The following is a 23,316-nucleotide window of genomic DNA, read 5'->3' on the forward strand; positions in this document are numbered from 1 at the left end:
AATGTCCTTCACTGAATGCTTGTTAAGTGCCCAGCTGGCCAATCAGCATATTAGATGCTCAATTCAAACCAAAAGAAGAATATCTGTGGCCTGTTGCTATCGCTGACTGTAGTATACTGTTACCATGGGCAAATTGAATATTTCATTTCACCCCCCCATTTCACTTACCCTTCCAGTTTTTCCTTCTTCTTCTTGAAATGGCGTTTTATCGCTACCATTAGTGTGTAACAGGAATTTCATTATCCCAGCTGTCTTCACACTCACATTCATACCTATGGACAATTTGGAGTCACCAATTAACCTAGTATGTTTTTGGAATGTGGGAGGAAACCGGAGTACCCGGAGAAAACCCACGCATGCACGGGGAGAACATGCAAACTCCGCACAGAGATAGCTGAGGGTGGAATCGAACTTGGGTCTCCTAGCTGTGTGGCCTGCAAGATAGGACCGCCACTCGGCCGTCTCCCACTCAACTCTAAATCAATGATTTATCAATCATTCTTCCTCTCAACGATGGAGCAATGTCGTTTCAACGTGACTGCTGCCAACTTGTCAACATTTCACCAGTTTGGGATGACGATTCGGGATCGATTTTTAGGTGAAATTTCAATGAATGTGAATGAATGAATTTTAAGATGTGTAATGAAGCCTGCTTTACATAATTGTACGAAATGCCACAGTGAGCGTGCTTTCGGTTTCCGTCAACAATTGACATTCGACATGTATAGCTGACTAACAGATAGTTTACAGAACTTTCTTTTAAGATGTGTAGCAAAGCCTGTTTTTTTTTTTTAATCATTTAGCATTATTAGAGCCCTATAACACTCCTATAGTCACTTTTACAATCCTATTGCCCAAAATGGTTGACATAATAAAGGAAAATAAGACCTCTGAGACATGAATAAGTTATTACATAGACTCAAACATTCTCATTGGCTAGTGCAGTGGAATTGTACTTTAATGGTGCAGGGAACATTCACACAGGGGCTGCTGTCAGCCACAACTCATGCCAGTCACTGGCACTAATTTGTGCCAGTTTGCTGATATATGTATGATTTGGACTACTAATGTGCCGTGTGTATTAATTCATGAATCCAAGCTGTCCTTGGTGGACGTATATGCGGGTCTTCTAAGCGAAGCTAAGTAGGGGTGAGATCCACGAGGAAGGAGGTTTTTCCCTTCATGACATCACAAAAAGACACAACTTGATAGATGTTATTTTATGTTAGCTGCTCATAAAGGGACACGTTACTATTAGAACATCATGAAAAACCATTGTTGCATTACCTCCGCCTTGAGTAAGACAAATCAATAGGGTTCTTGCTTGGATAAAATCCCTGAGAAGGGCACACTGTTACAGTATGTACGTATGTGGTGAGTAACCACTGAAGCAAAGCTATACTTGGGGTTACACAAACATTTGGCTGCGTCGGCACGGGGGATCAGCTCGTTATCTGCTTTAGCCGGGGAGATTGGTCGGCCCTGGCCCCCGAGGATTGTGGGATGCGATACTGGCGAGACGTCGTAATTGTGCCCTGGTTTGGCAGAACACTTGTTTTGTTGCTCGCCATGCAGAGCACCGACTGCATTTCTACGTTTTTTTTCAGCTGAAGAACGACTATATATTAGTTTGCATGCTAACTTGAGTGTTAAAATGAGTCTATTGATTTTAGTCAGGCTAAAAGTCCCACACACTGCAGTCTACCATAAAACTTTATTGTCTTCAAACCGAGATGGGACGAGTTGCCATGGGAAACCAAGCCAAATGGGATATCAAAGCAGCACGAGGATGATATCTGGCAGTGGAAACAAGAGGCCATGACGTGGCAAGATGTTTTCCCCGCTCGAGATGGTGCAGTTTTGCTTCCATCAATCACACTGGAAAATAAATTGAAGACGGTGAATGTGAAATTGACGGCCGCTTGGTGAGTGTGGACACAAAGAAACACCCCAAGAAGGGTGATTCGGTGCCCTCCTGGATGACCCTTACATTTCTCCCCTTACGACCTGTTATGAGCACACACACGCCGCAAGGATTCATCTTTTCTTTGCAGATGTTTGCAAGATGATGACCTCAAACGCTGTTTGCAAATGAACTTTGACAAGGTTGCAAATCAATGAAGCGGCTCCTTAATTTGTTCTCATCAGAGCCTATGAAAGCACCTTCTCAACACCAAACTTTTGCCTTTCGATTTTCTTCCCCAAAGAGTTGAAACAAACCATCTTCTCCGCAGTTGGGAAAGGTTAATGGCTTCCTCTATTTTTGCAATTATAAGTACCGTGCAGTCCTTGGAGCCATTTCACACCGGTGCGCTCAATCCAAATATGCAGCTGCGAATGTAAACGAGCGCACATAAATTGATACGGGTCCGGTTGCTTCCAGGCGCTAAGTGGCTGAGCGGTCCATTAGAGCAGACCGCTTTTTGTGGAGCCAAAAACAACTTGGAAATCATGAACAGAGACGCATTTGCAGGATAAACAACGATATTAGACTCAGTTAGCGTTTAAAATGTTCTCTAATGCCCATGAAAATCATCTGCTCCACTTTTAATTACACTACAGAAAATAGTCATAAACATGACCCGGGTGTCCTCCGAGGGCCGCAGATAGAACAATTAAAGAATGCTGGGGGGGCCGTTTGTTCATTAAACATGCAAAAGCCATCCCAGTAAAGCTAAATATATTTAGGACAAACAGCCGACTGATCTTTGTGCTATCGTTGGCAATGTAAATATTATTAGTGCATGGCCAAACTTTTTCCAGTCAGAGCCGCATACTGGGAATGCAAGGATGGAAGGATGCCACTTTGATATTTTGGAAAGCAACACGTGGAAATATAGTATAAGATATATAAGATATATATATATATATATACACATATATATATATAAGTATGAATGTGAGTGTGAATGGTTGTTTGTCTATATGTGCCCTGTGATTGGCTGGCGACCAGTCCAGGGTGTACCCCGCCTCTCGCCCGAAGACTTTTTTCTCATTAGGATGACATTTTTTTTGTCTTGATATTTCGACTTTACTCTCGTAAAATTGCATCTGTTTTTGGTACATTTCAGCTGTTGTTGTTTTCTAACTTTTTCAACTTTTATATTGTAATTATGATTTTTCTTGTCATCGTATTTTGGATTTTTTCGCAACCTCATTTTCCAAAATTGCTTTTTTTTATTCCTCATAATTGCAACGTTGTAATTGTGGTAAAATATAAAACTTTTTTTCTTATTTTACAACTTTTTTCTCTTAATATTTTGACATTATACTTCCACTTGTTTTTTGTAGTTTTCTTGTTAAATGATATTTTTAGGAAGTGGCACGGGCCAATGAGAAAATAGAAAAGGCCTGCGGGCTGCAGTTTCGACAGTGAGCACCGGCAAACATTTGCCTACAATAGTAAGTCAAGTTGGATATACTTTAGAGAAGTCAGTGTACAGCTACCATAACATACAGATATGTACTATGTACTATAGGCTGCATCAAATTTGAATGAAATTTTAAATTCATAAAGTCAATTTGGCTGGCATTCCATTTTTTTTCTAATGAACATAAAAATGTCTTGATGTTATGCTTGCTCAGCTATTAGCTAACTGTCATTAGCAAACTGTAGCTAGCTAATGTTAGCGCTAAATACCAATAAATATGACTACAAATCATTCAAATTACAAAGACAAAACAACAAATTTGCTAGTAATATGTAATAGGAGTATAAATACCAACAAAAATATAAAGATCACTTCAGAGTTCTTGAGCTGCAGTCTTTGCTGACCTCAAATCTCCATGGCGACCGTTGAACTGTTCACCACTTTATTCCACAAAAACAGATACGTATATGGTGGCACTCCTAAATAATCATGTATTGGAAAAATATTTTGTATGTGTTGTTTCTACATACATTGGAACTCTTTTAGTATCCAGCCATATCAAAATTCAATAATTGTGTTTTTTGATGCAGCCTAATGTACTATGTACTACTGAAAATGAGTCAGCACACAGTCATTATTGACAACACACTTGAGTTGTAAGGTTGTTGTGTCTCACGGACAGTCAAGTGGTGGTAGCGTGCACTGGGGAGCTGCGGTTCGGGGCCAACATATATATTCTGAAGAGCCGCTGGTGGTGGCAGCGTCACTCACGGTTCTGGCGCTGCACGAGTGCTACCGGCACTGGGGGAACCGCGGTTCATTAAGGAGAAAGATTCATTCCAACATGTGTGTGTGCTTTGTGAAGCTGAAGCTGGGCCATTTGAAAGTTTTCCAACATGACAAGAAGCCCTGAGGAAGTACACGTGTACATGTGACCACCACCACCAACCATGTCGGCAATAATGGCTGGTGGACATTGACTACTTTAAAGTATACCCTTTACTTTCCATAATATTGTCCCTTAATAGGAAATAATAGAGAGTGTGTGTACTCACTTGGTTGTTTACATGTTCTGTTCTTAAGCGCTGCATTGATTGACCAATGCTTTGAAGTAGCAGGGGTTAAAGGTCATGAGTTTTCCTATAGGATGTAAATGATCACCTGATGCAAGCGTTTGTAGGTCAGTCAGTGAGATAACATCCAGCTGCTTTGTCCAAATTGTTAGCTGGTGATCTCCAGCGTGATTATTGAAAAGCTTGCATCACCACGGGGATTATTGATCCCCGAAACCCTTGTGACGCACGTCACTTACCGCCAGTCGCCTTATGAGTAGAGTTACATTGTTTTCACCATCAATGGCATGGACCTTTTGGTTTGGCATGTACTGTTTGTCTTTCTCCACGTCATCACATCAGGCCAACCAGGCTGACGGAGGATCTGTTCTCGCCCCGCGGGGTGGTTGTTGGCGCATGAGGCCGAGCGGCAGCGAAGGGTTAAACAATAGCGCTGGCCTCAATGTGTCAGTGCTCGCAACATCGACGACACATAAATCCAGTGGATGTGATGAAGGGCGCCACTGTACTTTTCCCACCAGTTATCCGCTGCATGCCGTTAGACCGCGAGATGTGATAATTACACGCAATTATTGCGCTCCAGCATGCGCATATATTGCTCGCTCAGGCAGAAATGTCAGTTGTTGCCAAAGCGGAGACATATACACACTGGTGGCTGGTCAATATATCAGAGCATATCATAGAAACCCTCCATGCAATATGCCTTCTTGTGGCAGTGAGTATGTTCACCATGACAACATTCATCAGTGTAAAATACTCAGCGTTTATAGTAATAGCTAGCATGCATGTACGCCCTCTAGTGGATGTAAGTAGGATGTGCACAAACATCAAGAAGCGCTACGATCCTTTGGCAATGGAGGACTTTTTGTGACTAAACATGAGCTCCGCTTTCAAGGAAGAATAGATGCAAATGTCTGTCTTCTCAGTAAAAACATTTTGTTTACTTTGGTCAAAGGCGAGATAAAGCCTTGCTATGATATGTTGTCATGCATGAACTGTCCTACTCAATGTGTGGGCGGCTTTTTACTTTTAAAAACAGAGGATGTTTGTATAGGACGCTCCTCTAGCGTTGTCGCGGTAGGTCCTTAAACTCAGCAGGGCAATGGTATCTGTGTGTGAAAGCTTCTTTGAAAAAAAAAAATGTAGTTCCCCTTTAAAAACAACAAGGTGCTCCTGTCATATTAAGGATCTTTGACTGTTCAGTTTGTCCTGAAAAAGAGCAGAACAATCCTTTTTGAAGACAAGCAGAAACCACTTTGAGGATTTAATGCAAAAGCAGATCAAAGATTGTGTATGTGATTGAGGACTTAATGCAAAAGCAGATCAAAGATTGTGTATGTGACAAGAGCGCAGTTCTGTTTTTGAAGATGTATTGCAAAAAAAATATCATTTATCTGAATGAATGTGCAGCAAAAATAAAATGTCTCTCACAAGTTTTGAACTTGCAAGCCGCTCTGATGTCATTCATGCGCCATATTTGGCCCGCGGGCCGGGGCCTGATGTGGACACTGCTGCGCATGCTGGGAGATGCTGGGAGAGACGGGGGGGGAAGATATAAAGGCGTGTAGGAGGTGCTGTGCTGTTACTCGCAGGGTGTCTCCACCGCTGTGCGCCTCACGGGGGGATCGTGCGTGTGCACGTGCACGAGAAGCGCGTGCATTGGTGTATGTGTGTGTGTGTGTGTGTGTGGGGGGGGGGGGTGTGCTCCTCCGGGATCGCATCGCGGGAGCATGGAGGCACGTGCGTTGCAGCAGAGGCGTCACAATGGTTTAGAGAAGATATCTCCAAGCTCCTCTTTGGCTTTTTTGTTACAGCACACAAGAGTTGTCTGACGCATTTTTTCGTCCCCCCCCCATACACAAATGGATGGCGAGAGTCAACGATGGCAGCCTGCAAGAGGATAGGACCCCCCCTCAAACATCTGAGCAGCTCCTCTCAGCTTGAGGGACATCTAATGGAGGACTTTTGGTGCAAATATGAACAAAGACACTTTCTCGTGTAACTTTATGTAGGTCACACGTGACCCCCTCCCTCCTCATATCAAGTGTCTTTGCAACATTTTTAAAAGCAGCACTTGGCGATCCAGTGGAAGGCACCCACTTTCATCACCATCACCTCCGCCACGATGCTCCGCGCAGGACCCACCGACAGCGGCGGCGCCCGCCGGACATCGCGCTCGCTCGGCGGCCAGTGAAGGCGAGTGATGCCGGACACGCTGACCGTCCTCCGCAACCGCTCGGAGGAGCCGCGGATGGGCCAGCTGGAGCGGGCGCTGGCCGGGGAGGAGAGCGGCCGCCCCGCCTGGGTCATCGCCATCCTGGCCAGCGTTCTGATCTTCACCACGGTGGTGGACGTACTGGGCAACCTGCTCGTCATCATCTCCGTGTTCCGCAACCGAAAGCTGAGGAACTCTGGTGAGAAGCTTCTTGTACTCACTCGCCTGCATGCACTGAACAAGAAATGTCAGTCAGGCTTACAGGAGCATCAGAAGCATCCTCACGTATGTCTTCTAGAACAAGCTTCAATCATCTTACTTATGCTGCACTGCAAACACACATAGAAGTCAGCTTATCACCAAATGCCTTGCTCCAGGGCACTGCTGCGATGATCTGACTTGCAGCAACCCAGCTAATATGGAAAAGTAGATAATCACAGGGCTGTTTCAACTTCAAATCACACAACACAAACTTGTTTCTGGAGAGAACAACCTCCTCACGAGATCTGGAGATACATGTTTTTCCATGCATGGGACACCACCATCATCATGTACCGCCATGACATCCACATACTGTAAACGATAATCAACACAAATAACATATGGCTTACAGTTTGTTTAAACCGAACCCTGAGCCGTCCTCGGTATGTTGTCTTTAAAAAAAGTACATTATTGTCCCTATAGGAGTGTCCAAAGTTTGCAACCTGCAGCTATGTATATATATATATATATATATATATTCATTGTCTACCGCTTATCCTCACGAGGGTTGCGGGGGTGCTGGAGCCCATCCCAGCTGTCTCTGGACTGGTCGCCAGCCAATCACAGGACAAGAGATATGCAATTTGCAAAATGTGCTGCAAGCATAGCAGTCTACACTAATAGCACACATCAGGAGGAATAACCCCTCCTCTTAAATGCAGCCAATTAGTACGCGGGGGGGGGGGCAGAACTGAATGAGATCTGAAATCAGAACTGGGTTCTAATTTGACTCAATGTTTTAGTCTTTTCCAGTTTCATACTTTGCACTTTCTTTATCAGGATGTTTGTGCCACACAGAAATGGCCAACTTTCCAATTTGTATAGTTACCAGCATTATTTAATCGATTCTTATTAATGAATTTATTAAGTACTTATTGATAGTAGGTGAGCGTGTCATGTTTTTTTTTTTTATGGGACCTATTATGCTCATTTTCGGTGCTTTGTGGAGCAGCTACACATGATAACCCGCACAGATAGCTTTCTAGAGCTTCCAGATTCTGCACCTTTTTCTGCAGTGTTTCCACGGATTTCCTGCTTTAAGACCCACTCCCTTGTGATTGGTCACACTCCCAAGAGTTCCCGAGGACTTTGGGATATGTAGGTCTGCATTTACTGAGTGCAGGCCATATTCAACCCATATAAGGAAGTCCAGAGTTCTACTGCAGTAGAACTTATTGTTAGAAAAAAAACCACGCATGCAGAGCCATCTGAAACGTCTTTCAGGGATCACTTCCAAATGCGCAAACTCACTTGCCGCTTTGGCATCGTTTAGAATGAGAATATTCTAACGACATTTATAGGTCAGAAAAGTGGAAAAAGCATATTATGTCCGCTTTAAAGATTTGTTGCGTTGAAAATAAATATGGCACTTTGTCTGTTTTTATTTGTAAAGTGTCATGACCGCAAAAGAATCATTAAGAAGCATCATGTGTTCGTTGATTACACGAGACATAACGTGACATTTGTGTGAGGGAAGAGCTGCTTCCTATCATACCGGTATTGGGAACAAAGTAAGAGAGCCAAGAGCTTTAATTTTTTCTGAATGTGGACACCCCTGAGTTGAGTTAGTATCTTGTCAGTGGGATGGTGTATCATCTTCGGTTGTCTTTGCACCTTTGCCAGTTGACTGTTTGGACCTGGAACCAAAGCCGTTTGCGATCAGCAGCCCTCTGCTATTCATTGGAGTAGAGACTTGCACGACTCCCGTTGTCTATTTGTGGCTGTGCTACAATACATAACATGTGGAGGTATTATATAATGTGAGAGAAGCATGTATGCCAATAACATGACAAGGTCCCTTAAAGCTGCGGCGTCACTTTCGTTTCATTTGTTTAATTTGCAGCATGCCTGTCAGGCTGCAATCGGGGCAAAAATGTTGACATTAACAAGAGCATGTCAGTGTGGATTTCATGTCTATGCATGATGGAGCAGCTGCTACACACATCCATACGCACGCACACACACACACACACGATAGGTTGCACCTGTCATAATGGACCGTGTTGAGGACTCATCGTGGGCTAATTAAGCCATCACAAGCTATTATGCTGCCTTATTGACAGCACAGATTGATCGCTCCCAAACGCCACCGGAGCTGCTCCACTCTGTGTTACTTATTTATTTAGCCTCCCATCTCGCCACCAGCCGGAGAGTTCGAAAGGGTTCCAAGCGGCAGGTGAAATTACCCAGAAGGCTTCATGAAAAGCCTGACTGATCATTTATTGAATTCTCATGGCGTGGTGAAAAAGAATGTGGAGCTGGCTTTCAAGATTTTTCCTATGCAACCTGGTCGAAATGTACCACAATTTCATCATTGTCAGCTTTGGGGGCACACGGAGGGGACCTTTGGTAAAACCTATGCAGACCACTTCCTGTAGAGATGGCCTGAGAGACATATGCTCCAACTTTGGTGCTGAAAATCTTTCATGTTTGCGTCCGGCTGGCTTGTGTGTATTTTCTTCCGGGCTCCAATTTGGGGCAATGAAAAAAAAAACATATTAGCATATTTTGTAAATCAGCAACTATTATTCATCAAGCAGGATGAAAGCAGGATTCTTGCTCTCTCTGCGCATGAAGAACAGCATCCTTTGACATGATCTGCTTGCATTCTGCACTCGTGCCCGTTCATAGCAGCATCCTGATCGTACAAAATAAATTATACAGTGGAACCCGTTTATGTTGACGGCCCACATTGACTTAAGCATTTGACAACCAAATTTTTGTTTTTGTTTATTTTATTCCTGAAATGAACCGCATTCCACAGACGGCTGCTGTGCCACACTTTGGACGGAGGAGTGTATCCAAGCTCTTCTGTCCAAATCTCTTGGCTTGCATTGTGGAGGGGTTTATGCAGCTTTCTGACCAGCACTACAAGGCAATAGAACTGTCCTCCTACGTCGTGGATACTTCACTTTTGTTGACCTCTTGTATTTAAATACCGAGCAAATGCGTGACGCAAAAAACACTTCTTGTCTTTCACTTTTAATGCGGGCCGCGACTCACTAAATTCAGCGTTGATATCACTGAATTATCAGCACGAATCTCCTAACAGAGATTCTTATGATGTGATCATCTTTGTTGTTCACACGATATTATAATTACAGCTTTAATATGTTATTTTTAAATATCCTTATTGAAAAGAAGAGACAATTGTCCAAAGGTGTTTTCATTAGAAAACATCCTTGTTAGCATCCTATTAGCTTACAACTACAGTAAACCTCGGATATATCGGACTCGGATATATCGAAAATTCGCTCACAACGGACAGATAAAAAAGAACCAATTTTTCTGTAATGCATTTCCAATAAAAATTCATTGCATATATCGGATTTTTTATAACGCCTATTTCGGACAAAATTTCCAGTCCCGTTCCAATTTCCCTCGCATATATCGGATGGCCGCATCGTGGCCATCTTTGATCCATCTTTGATCCATGTTCACAGCCAAAGATGAAGATTATAACATCTTTGTATGAATTACAGACATGTACATGAGCATGTACAACGAAAAAAAAAACCAATTCTCAAATCTGTAGAAATGCCTTCTTGTTGCTATTAGCGAGCTTTAGAAACCAAACGATAAACGTAAGTGCAAACGATAATGACGTCACATGCTATTGAAATGTATGGGAACTTGCCGACTTGTCAATAGCAATAGCAAATAGGAGGCGTGCAGGTAGGAGGCGTAGAGGAACACCAAAGAGGAGGTTTATGGATGTAGTGAAGGAGGACATGAGGGGAGTTGGTGTGAGAGAGACAGAGGAGGCAGAAGACAGGGTTGAATGGAGGAGATTGATTTGCTGTGGCGACCCCTGAAGGGAAAAGCCTAAAGAGAAAGAAGAAACATGGTGGAAGATACATGCTGTGATCATGCATTAGCATATATATTCAAGATAAGTATTTTGCTTTATCCTGATCATTGAAAAAAAAAAAACTCCGGAGCCTCTATATGAGGCATATTGATTTCACATAGCCGATATAAGCTAATGCTACTTCCGTCAACAACAACAAAATAGAAACAGCGTGTTTGTTTGCTATTGCTAATCATGGTAGACTTTGAGAGAGCCCTCGCCTCCGTCAAATGAGGAACCAGAAGCTTATCTTAGAGCCTGAATATATGGAGAATGAACTACATGTTATCTGGTAAGAAGCCCCCTCATGCCCTTAGCGCTAGTGCTAAATGTTTCATGGATAACAGTATAATCACTTACAATGTCCGCTGTCATTGGGATGCTGACTGATGGGACTTGTGCTCCCCGCTGAGCTAGTACATTTAGCAAAGTCCTCAGGTAAAAAAATACAGACCACTCACTTTGATTACAAGATGGGGATTCTGGTTTTCCTATGGGACTTGTGGTTATCATGACGCGGAGAACCAGCAGGAAGAGTTCATGTCATATACGCTATGTGAGCAGCCGCTCTGGGAGCATCCCGCGTGGAGCCTCGCAGTGATGAGGTACACTGGTGGTTGGGTGTTAGGCGTGACTTTGAACACGTTGTTGACATGTTGGTGGCATGATCAAGAGGACTGTTGAATGACAAAAGAAACCATCGCAGATCCATGTTGGCTCGTCGGTAGGACCATTATGGCTTCTTTGTTGACGTGAAGGGGTAGGATTTAATGAGCTTTGCTTCTTCCTGCTCTTTTTCAGACATTTGTAGCAATGACGTGTGTATTGTATACTAAGGTATTAAGGTATGCATGTTTGAAATAAACAAAGAAACAACAAGTCTTCATGTTAGCTGCAACAATAGCAATATCGCTGTAGCTCAGTTATGAAAATGGCCATTTTTTAGGGCTTTATCATAAAAATGTGTCAGATGACGTTCATTGTTAGTGTCTTCTTCTTCTTTCTCTTTGGGCTTTTTTCAGGGGTCGCCACAGCAAATCAATCTCCTCCATCCAACCCTGTCTTCTGCAACTACCCTTACTAGATCCGTAAACCTCCTCTTTGGTCTTCCTCTACACACCTCCTATCTGGCAGCTCTAAACGCAGCATCCTTCCATCAGGTCTTCCTCTACACACCTCCTATCTGGCAGCTCTAAACGCAGCATCCTTCCATCATTATATTCACTATCTCTCCTCCTCTCCTCTCTCTCGTCCCAACCATCTAAGTCTGGCCTCTCTGACTTTATATCCAAGATCTCTAACATGTAATGTCCCTCTGATGGATTTGTTTCTGATCCTATCCATCCTGGTCACTCCCAATGAGAACCTCAGCATCCTCATCTCGGCTACCTCCAGTTCTGCCTCCTGTCTTTTCCTGTGTCCCCCTGCTAACTCGTTCTCTCTTAAGAACACACAAAAAAAGGGAACTAAATATGTGTTCATGTTTCACAAAACGGTTGCGGATAATTTTGGATAAATCTAACTGAAAATGGTTTGTTTGAATTTACATGATTTCCTATGGGGGGGAAATACCTTACCTTCTGGAGGGGATTAATGACGCCAACTAAGGTTCCACTGTACATGCAAATGCATCACGGCCAGTTATGCAAATTAGACAAGGCCGCCACAAAGTATATATGATTCACGGCACAAATACCCTGCAGTCCAATGGGGAACACCGATGATATTGGAAAACTGCGACATGTATTTAAGTGACTTTGGAAGAATAGATGACATATTCATGCTGTGTAACGGGAACTATTGTTTTATTCAGAGCATTGTGGTGTCGTGAAACAGGACTGTGTTAATTGAAGGTGAAGGGTTTTGTGCTTTGCCAAGTTGTAGTAGATAGAAATTCTTTTCACAACACCCCCCCCCCCAACTTTCAATCAAGTGAATGTTTTGAAAGGCTTTTCTGTCCTCAAAGGTGTTTTGTTCGTCTTGTTCACGCCGTGCCATCGCCCTGACCCCAGATAATGCAGTGATGAAGAGGAAGGGGGGTTTGTATGTCAAAAGCAAAAAGAGTCAAGTCAAGTGCGATATTCAACGGAGGCAAGAAACCGTATTTGCAGCCGTCGCCATTGAACTCGACGCCCAGCGAGCCATGTGTTTGAGACCTTCAAAAGACTTAATGGTGTCAAACAGAATTCTTGGGTGAGAGTGAGATTGAACGTGCAGACAAGAGTGCAGACAAAGAGCACATGCTTTGCTTGAAGATGGCGGCGCTACATGAGAACAAATTGCAATGACTTTGCTTCAGAAGCCGCAGAAATGGAAAGACGTGAGCACAAATTCAAGTCTGACATTCTAGAACGTCCTTGAAATTTGCCTGAACGCTGCTGGTAAGCTGAAAGAGCACAGAACACATTGAATGCAGGACTGTAATATTTGAAAATATATCACTACAAACCATAGTAAGACCCTGATGATGCCCCCTAGGGGCAACCCTCAGATACTTGGAGGTGTTCAGTACGCTTTTAAAGTCACAGTTTGGTTCATTTGGGTACAGGAAAAGAGCAACGTTCAAACCCAAAACTGCTTAGCTTGGGTGTAAACAACTTTAATGCAACTTTTTTGAAGCCATCATAAATTTCAAACAGATTTCGCCAACACTTGGAAATACACAATGTTCTTGAATGCCTCATCAGCACAGGGCGCACAATGCTTAGTCGGGGGATAGAAAGGGACAGATACAGAGTTTTTCAACGGCCTGTGTGTGTCCCGTGAATAAAGCACCCAGACACACACACATAATAAAGATGATTAAAGGATTCCCTGGCCTGAATCTGTCTATAGAAGGGGTGCTCACACTGTTTCAGTCTGTGAGCTACTTTTAAAATGACCCAAGTCCCAAAGATCTAGCTTCTACAATAAATATAGAAATACAGTAAAGTCTCGTTATATCGATATTGTCGGGAGTAAAAAAATATCGATATAACCGGACTATCCATATATCCGATCCTGCGCCAAACTGCATTAAAAGTGGGCAATAATGCACTCGACATTGTTCTATAGTATAGAGCAGCTTAAATCAATCTTTGCTTAAGGATTTCAATACCAAAAAAGAACACGGCAAACGGCTGCTTCCAGTCAACTTTATTTTTCACACTTCCACCACCAGAGCGCAGCACACACACCGATTCCCGCACTTCCTGGTTCACAGGTCATGCTCAACCCGCCCCACATAGCTGGCCAAACACATGCCTGCAACAGAAGAACCAACTGCGTTCGTGGTTTCTCTCGTGTGTATAGAATCTATACACACGAGAGAAACCACGAACGCCAGCATGTACATATGAAAAACAGTGATTATTGCAAGCGATAAAAAGATATCTGAATACAACACAATTAAATACATGTATTTGTACGCTTGTGTCTTTGTTGGAATAGGTGTGTATGCTATGTCAGTTGGTTCTTCTGTTGCAGGCATGTGTTTGGCCAGCTATGTGGGGCGGGTTGAGCATGACCTGTGAACCAGGAAGTGCGGGAATCGGTGTGTGTGCTGCACTCTGGTGGTCGAAGTGTGAAAAATAAAGTTGACTGGAAGAAGCCGTTCGCCGTGTTCTTTTTTGGTATTGAAATCCTTAAGCAAAGATTGATTTAAGCTGCTTTTGTATCGATATAAGCAGACCAAATTGGCTGGCGGGAGATGAAAAGGGCATCGTAGTAACCGGATTATCATAATAACCGGGTATCGTACTAACGGAACTATTTATATCATAAAAGACTAGAAATTTGCCGGGAAATGAAAATAGTATCGTAATAAGCAGTACTTTCGATATAACCGATATCGATATAACGAGACTTTACAGTTGACAGTCAACAACATTGTGCTCCAAGAGGACACACCTGGAGAGGATGATGATGTTTCCTTTGCTGTATCCGTGCTTCATGCATCAGACACCTTTCAGTGTGGATCAAGATTGATTGAGTGCACAGGGATTGTTGTTTTGTTTAATCACATTTCCACCATTTCCAGGCATCGCTTCGCTCTCTGGGCCGCCGTGACCTTCCTTTGAGAGATCGCTTGATTTGCGTAGCCTACCTTTTCTCATATCGGAGCCTGCACCGCGTTGCTTTGAGCCACGCACGCGTTACGTCTTTGTCCCACGGCCCACTCAGCCGAGCCCACAGGGGCTGAGGGCGAAGCGCACATGCAACCCACTCCACGCTTCAGGTGGGAAAACACCTGATGGAAGTGGACTGTTTACACAGGCCAAGCCATTAGTCACCACAGTGGGCTTTGCATAAGTGGAGAGGGACGACACTGTGATGAGTAACCGGGCTTCACTCGCTCCTACACATGTGCGCTCATAATAATAGCTGCATAAAGGAAGTTAAATAATACACAGCTGCCCACTTTTTCATTCATCGCAGCAACGTTGCATTCCTGCGCCTTTATGGAGACGTTTACTGTCAGCACTCCACTACTTTGCTTCTTATTCAACCTATTGATTTTAAAGCCACCATATTTTGCTATTTTTCAGCACTTTTACGTTGGATTTCTACTTGTGTATTGAGAGTGTGTTGTCCTTGATGCTGGAATGTCGACAGTTTCAAAGTGCTTTCATTAAGCCCCACTATGTGTGTGTGCGTGCGGGTTCAGTTTTAATGCTAATGAGCTGTGTGTCTGCGACAGAGTGTGTCTCCAAGCCAGATTGTGAACTTGATTAACTTTTGACATATACACTGTAACGCTACATACTGCATGGCCAACATAATACTTGCCATATAGCACATACAACACTTACACAATAACGCTAGGCTAGCCTATTCGCTGAAGAAAAACAAAATGATCAAACTTACAACACAGGTAGTTGGAAGAGCTTGATTTTAAGATGTGTTGCAAAGCCTGCTTTATGTCATTGTATACATTTTGTTAAATAAACCTCTAAAAATAACTCAACATACATCACAGGTCTGCAGGTCTGTAGGTCTGTAATGCCTGTGTTTGTGATGAAGGAAGATGTAGTCGCCCATGCAACTGCAACTTCTGCAACTTATGTCAAAGTATGCTAACAGGATGCAAACAAGGACGTATTGATAAAGTCGTCATCATAAACACAGCTGGACTCACGCAGTGTATTAATCTTGGCATATTGTACGTTAACCAGGACATGTATGCAAACTGAAAATTTTGTAAGCTAAAAACTATTTCACTGATGAATTTGAGTGGAATTTTTAGAATATTTGATTTAGTAATTAATATGCTAAATTAATGTATTTACTGAGTGATTACAAGTAGTCTATAGAGAAAATGCATTGTTAAATTACTAGCTGAGTAAATGACCACGGCTTGAAGTTGGTGAAAGAGGGAAGACAATGATTCATTCATTCATTCATTCATTCATTTATTTTCTACCGCTTATCCTCATGAGGGTCGCGGGGGTGCTGGGTCCTATGCCAGCTGTCTTCGGGTGTAATTAATTTTCTAAAATGTCCCTTTTGGCCTTACGTGGGTGAGGAGAAATTTCATCTCCAACTTTTTTCAACTTAAACCAAAAAATATGCTAACCAGAGCGTACACTAACCAGGGTTCCACTGTACAAAATTCCCTTTTCACCCAGGAGTGACTTTTGACTCTGAAGTTGAGTCAATTTTGTCCCGCTCGTATCGATTCCATCCCGATTCCGTCCCGATTCAACAGAACTCGTGGGAAAAAATTGTTTGTTACACAAACGAACAAACTTTGATGCTAATGTTGCAGTTGCTTGCACCACATCTCACGTTGCGCTTCCATTTTATGAACAAGCCTTCTGTCATCATGCTCCATTGTGGTCTTATGTGCGGGTCAGAAGTTTTTTGGCTCGCCTGAGATGAAGGGGATTACCGTCAAAGCGATCACATATTAGTCGCTTCAAAGAGACTCTATTTATTTCAAATCTATGCCCCCCTCCTCCCAGCTACATTTTCCCAAAGCTCTCTTCTGAAGATAATACTTCCCAAAAAAAACCTTCAAACTACAAGCACAAAAATAAACGCATTGTTAAATTACTGCGCAAACGACCGTAATACTCTCTGTTACACAAACATGCACAGTGAGTTTGTACACTTTGATCTGTCTGTCAACAGCATTGAAAATCTATAAGCTTCTTACTATGACATTCATCTTCTAGTCACTTTTCTTCAATACGTCATAGAAGGGGGTGTGGTCTAGCCCGTGTTCTGGCGAATGGAGGTACTTGTTATGGGATTGTACGCCATAATCACGCTTGGTATGTAATGTTTGAGTACAGTAGAGGAACAAAATGAAAAAACATAAATTGGACTGGCAACCAGTCCAGGGTGTACTCCACCTCTAGCCCAAAGTCAGCTGGGATAGGCTCCAGGATAAGCGGCATAGAGAAAGGATTGATTATGAAATGATATATAATAGTCTCGAATAGTGTGTCCCACATGACACACAAAAAGTAAACAAAACATAGAAAGGAAAACATTACTGTTGAAAAGTTTAGAACTCATTAAAAATGACAAGAATTCACATTTTGCACTATTGGCTCTTAAGGAAGCTTTAATCTGTAAAACATCTGTAAACACCCCCCTACAGCCCGAGTCGCAACTAGAATGCTCTGCTAAACTAAGCTAACCTAGCTAGCTTCCATTCACGCTCCGTAAGAGACATTTAGAAGTTTTTTTCACCAACTTTTGCCAGTCTTTCAGGTCACCGTTTTGGCATGTTTAGTTTGCCACAACTGAGCGGTCCGCCGAGGAAATACATCCCCGCACAAACGTTCCTTTTCCTCATCATGACAGCATTTCATTCACATTGGCAATTTTTGCATTTCCTTTGACTTAACAAGATTTTCAGTATCTATAGATTGTCTAAAACACGTTCTTAATTTGCCTCCCCTGAGGTCACCACTCAGGGCCAAAGAGGGCAGGTGGAGAGTGGTCGTCGGGACCTTGGCAGTTTGTTTGATCCTCGGCTGCAGAGGGCTCTGGAACCGGGACTTTAGATGATACAGTAAAGTCTTGTTATATCGATATCGGTTAAAACGAATTACTGCTTATTACGATACTATTTTCATTTCCCGGCAAATTGCTAGTCTTTTATGATATAATTAGTTCCGTTAGTACGATACCCGGTTATTATGATAATCCGGTTACTATGATGCCCTTTTCATCTCCCGCCAGCCAATTTGGTCTGCTTATATCGATACAAAAGCAGCTTAAATCAATCTTTGCTTAAGGATTTCAATACCAAAAAAGAACACGGCGAACGGCTGCTTCCAGTCAACTTTATTTTTCACACTTCCACCACCAGAGTGCAGCACACACAGCGATTCCCGCACTTCCTGGTCCACAGGTCATGCTCAACGCGCCCCACATAGCTGGCCAAACACATGCCTGCAACAGAAGAACCAACTGACATAGCATACACACCTATTCCAACGAAGACACAAGCGTACAAATACATGTATTTAATTGTGTTGTATTCAGATATCTTTTTATCGCTTGCAATAATCACTGTTTTTCATATGTACATGCTGGCATTCGTTGGTTCTTCGCCGTGTTTTTTTTTGGTATTGAAATCCTTAAGCAAAGATTGATTTAAGCTGCTCGACATTGTTCTATAGTATAGAACATTATCGAGTGCATTATTGCCCACTTTTAATGTAGTTCGGCGCAGGATCGGATATATCGACAGTCCGGTTATATCGATATTTTTTCCGACTCCCGACAATATCGATATAACGAGACTTTACTGTATATGAAGTTTGATGATATATTATGACTTGAAATTGGAAAAATAGACTTGATGAGATTGTGTGTTTTTCCAGTCTACGTCAATTTTGTGAGGACTACATGTTCTAGTAATAGCACAGTTAGTGTCAATTTGTCTTTTGACAGTTGCTGATCACTGAAACAAAGGAGTGCACAACGAGCTTTAATCCTCAATTCCTCATGCTTGACTTTTGCCAACTTCTATTTGAACTCTGCGCCAAAACCTTTCCAAAAACAAGGCAAGTTTCCAGCAGATAATAAAAAGCAAAGTTTAACATATATATATATATATATAAACATATCAATATTAAAGTGTTGTTGTGCTTTGCTCCGCTAAGAAAATTCCATCCGAGATAAAAGTCCTCTTCACGAGAAACACGTTTGCTTTCATGTAGGAATAAATTGAATCTTTTTTTTTGTTAGAAGTGGCTGACATTTTTTTTTTCATTTCCTTTTGATTATTTGAAATAGTGCACCGCTGCCTGCCCTCGAAGGGGCCTGACAGGAGTAGCGAGCCCCCGCTTGTCCTCGCACTCTTGTTTACAAGCAGCGTGCGTCACGCACTTAAATGGCGTGGCACTCGGGATGACAAATGACGTAAGTAATAGGTATAGACAGCGCATACAGTGATGGAGGTCGGGATGATTCCTCGCAATCAAGGGTTTCAGACGGTAACCCCCCCCTAGCACACTCACCGGACTGGAGACACGTGGATTAATGTGTCACCTTCAGCGTGCAAAGCCACAAGTCCAATTAACTACCGCTAGAAATGTAACCCTCTCTATCTGTCTTGGCTTGTGCTGTTTTAATATTTTCTGGTTGTATGAGACGTCTGGGAGCACATGGATTCATCGACTGGGGCGGACGCTTCCCACGGCGCATCAGACATAATCACCGCATGCAGTGATTTGGAAACAAGGTTTCAAACTGAGCATTTCAGCAGAAGAAAATGCCTCACAGGGCTCTCACCCACCGGGCAGGGTCTTCGCCCGCTAAATCATTTTGTTGTCGTTCCTGTGAAGTGACGCCACCGTGTGGAATAGTGACAGCTGACGGCAGCCACGGAGGCCTTTTGTCGATTTTTCTGCCATCTGAGCAGGAAGAATGGGGATTTTTATTGACAGCCAAGTTAGTTGAGCTCAAAGGTGCCAGGCAATATCACTGAAACGTACTTTCATTCTGCCTATGATTTTCATATTTCGTTTACATTTTTTACATGACCCTGAATGTCCTGTTAAGTGTGCAACCAGGAAATCAGTGAAAATATGTTAAGGGATACATCGGATACAGTGGAACCTCGGTTAGCGTCACTAACATCATTCATTTTCTACCGCTTATCCTAACTAGGGTGCTGGAGCCTATCCCAGCCGCTCCGCGAAAGAGGCGGGGTACACACATATAGACAAACAACCATTCACACTCACATTCATACCTATGGACAATTTGGAGTCACCAATTAACCTAGCATGTTTTTGGAATGTGGGAGGAAACCGGAGTACCCGGAGAAAACCCACGCATGCACGGGGACAACATTGAACTCGGGTCTCTTGAGGCCTGCGTGCTAACCACTCGACCGCCGTGCAGCCTCAGTGAAGTACAGCTACAGGCAAAATGATCTGACACATTTGTAGGTTAAATAAAAGGCAAATAAAGTAAAGAAACAAAAAAGTGTTTTTATTCTCCAAAAGTACATATAATGCCATTCTGTTTTATTTTGTATTAAAAATAAAATCAGTTCTGCCGGTGCGAGGTCGGTTTTGCTTGATCTTGGTTTCAATGCAGATCCAGTATCTCTGAAGTTGGTAACCCATAACAAGATGGTGTTTGGAGCTGCTATGGGATCATGATCATGATCGAGATTGAAATGCCAACGTAACGCTCGTTGTGTTGCAGTTGCAGTTACAGGTTGGTTTTGATAAACGTTTCCACAATGAAAGCGCGATGCTCACGAGATGGCAGAGGGTGGAATCGAACTCCGGTCTCCTAGCTGTGAGGCCTGCGCGCTAATCACTAACATCAACGGAATGTAAAAATCGGAAAATTGCAAAGACAAATGTAGTGTGGAAAACATCCAAAAGTAGAACCATAAACAAAAAAAGCCGCACACATACAAAATAAAGCAAAAGTATAGACGTAGCAGGGCTGGCGGCAAGGAGAGGCAAGGTGCATAGAATGGCACAAGAAGACAGTCTGGCATGAAAGTGCAGTCCAGTGTGGATATTTGAAGGCCTAATTGCAAATGCCAGGCAGGTGTACAGCAGGCAGCAGTGTGGCTCTGCCCAGGAACAACCGAAGAAAGGCACACAGACAGAAAGCAGACAGTGGGAGCACAGAACCCAAACAGAATCATAACAATTCATCTGTTGCAGAGGATGAGGGCCTGACTCAAACTCAAACACTCCAAGCAATTTTTCCCAAAAGACATAACACAAATCCAAAAAGATCACCCAAAAATATTAACACAAAATTGTTTTCCTTGTTTGAGGACGTCGGTATCTCTTCGACCACAGTTAGAAGGTTAAGGTTGGCATTAAGATGAGGGTCAGGGTCAGATTTGGATGTATAAAAGATTAGTATGTTCTCTACACGCGGATTATGGATTATCCTCACGGAGTGAAGATTGCTTTTATAGTTGTTACCCCATATCTCCACACAGTAAGTCAGATATGGTAGAACCAGAGAACAACACATGTGAGATTCACTTTCAATGTCCACACCGTCTATTTGTGTTTTATTTTAGTTTTACTAATTACTAATTACTAATAATAGTAATAGGATGATCTATTTTATCAAACCATCTTCTTAGTTTGGTCATTTTTTCAATTAGTTCTTGTGTTCTTTCTCCTGAACAAACACGTCATTCGCAAATAAGAAGTCTTGAAGTCATTGATATACAAGTTGAACAGTGTTGGTCCCAGGATTGACTCCTGGGGTGCTCCACATGTAATATTTAAACTTGGACATATTTCTGCTAGCAAGGCAACTTTTGCCCAAATTCAAAACTAATCCTCTGATTCCGTACCTTTCCATTTTTGTCATTTTGTCTGGGATAGGCTCCAGCACGCCCACAACCCTCATGAGGCTAAGCGGTAGAAAATGAATGAATGAATGAGTGGATGTTGTGTCAGATCCATAAATACTGCAGCTGTGCACATACTGTGGTCTATAGCAAGTACTTTCGATCAGTGCCGCTGAGGGTGAAATGTTAGCTTTGTATCCGTATTGGCTTTCCACCAGTAATTCAATCTTTGTAATAAATTTGTCCAAATAAATGTATCTCATTTGTCTCAGAACTATTTTAGCTGTTTTCATTTTGGTAGGTCTAGAATGATAAATTACTAAATACAGTAAAGTCTCGTTATATCGATATCGGTTATATCGAAGTACTGCTTATTACGATACTATTTTCATTTCCCGGCAAATTTCTAGTCTTTTATGATATAATTAGTTCCGTTAGTACGATACCCGGTTATTATGATAATCCGGTTACTACGATGCCCCTTTCTCACATTGCCAACAAGAAACCTGATCAGTAGTAATTGATGTTTTATTTGACAGTTAATGAAGTACCTGTTAGCAGTTTCATTTGAAAAATTATTCATGCCAAAGCATGAAAGCTTAGCTTGTTTTGTTTTGCATTTTGCGCCCTTACTTTGCCAAAAGGAGTGGAACCGTGACTTAAAACCAACACTCCGTACTGAATCGTGATTGTGGCGTAAGGCCCGGAATAATTACCCTGCCGACGCTAATCATTAGTTTTCCTCCGGAGAGTGGTGTAGTGTGGATGTGTTGTTGAGGAATATGAAAGTTCATGATTCCAGAAGTTTTCCTTCAGGGACAAAAGTTGGTTGTTATGCTGGTGAAAAAGAAGGTCAGCCATGTGAGGTCGGCGTTAGAAGGCCACATAGCAAAACAAGACCGCCAAATGGACTGGCATCTCTCGGACGTTGTCACAGGAAAGTGGGTCCACTAAGTGCACGCGGTAAAAGAGCATCCCTGCGTTGCTATGAGTGGTTTTTAATATTTTTATCATCAGTTTTGAAAAACCCACCCATGCCTTCCGTTTCCACCGCGACCCATCGGGCAACGCTGGGTTGCTCTGCTAATTTATTCTCCCGCCACAGGAGCGAGCGGGTTGTTTGATTCTAATCTGTGAAAATCTAAACACAAATCAGCTGCGCAAGTGGGTTGTCACATCAATCAGATCCTCTTTAATCCGGAAGAGATTTCGCCGCTCTCCGAGTGTGAAAAAGGTTTCTCCCGACCTGACAGCTGAAGGCAGCCGACCACAGACCCCGTCGGAACCTTTTTAAGTGCGCAACAGAGGAAATGAAGAAGCGCGGGTGGAATAGAAATGGGAGGTTTAATGGGGGGGTGCATTCGCCACAGGGCTTCTTTTGCTAGTTTGATGAGAATTAAGTCATTTACGTGATATTGAATGATTTGGAACCACGCATGAAAATTGCATGTGACATCCCATTATACGTCCCATTGTGACAAATATCAGCCGCTCGGCCTCGTTTCGTGATGTAGTTTGGCGTAGGATTCATGCGAGCTGCCACTGATCTATAATGCATGGGGGGAGAGGGTCCGCCGGGCTTTGGGGGATTTTCCTCTATGTGTTGAAGCTTTGCCATATAATTCTTTCATCATCTGGCTTGATTTTCTTTTTTCTGGTAGAAGTGACGGCTGGACATGAGTGACTGGGATGTTTCCAGCAGCTTTAAGTGTTCAGCGAGTCCGCTTGAATACGGACGGGTGGTTTAAGGAAACAGGAAGTGG

The 23,316-nt window shown here is 42.8% G+C and overlaps 1 protein-coding gene across 1 annotated transcript in view; it reads left to right on the forward strand.

The window, feature by feature from the left end:
* Positions 1 to 6,009: 6,009 nt before the first annotated feature.
* The window catches only part of mtnr1bb (melatonin receptor 1Bb), a 62,915-nt gene continuing 45,608 nt past the window's right edge, over positions 6,010 to 23,316 (forward strand). Inside the window, exon 1 of the mRNA XM_058086625.2 lies at positions 6,010 to 6,858. Coding sequence (XP_057942608.1) covers positions 6,648 to 6,858 — 211 coding nt within the window. The 5' untranslated portion in view covers positions 6,010 to 6,647. The remainder of the gene's footprint in view (positions 6,859 to 23,316) is intronic.

The sequence above is a fragment of the Doryrhamphus excisus genome, linkage group LG21 (genome assembly GCF_037039965.1).
Source record: "Doryrhamphus excisus strain RoL-2023G ecotype Guam linkage group LG21, RoL_Dexc_Guam_v1.1, whole genome shotgun sequence".
In the NCBI taxonomy this organism is placed as follows: Eukaryota; Metazoa; Chordata; class Actinopteri; order Syngnathiformes; family Syngnathidae; genus Doryrhamphus; species Doryrhamphus excisus.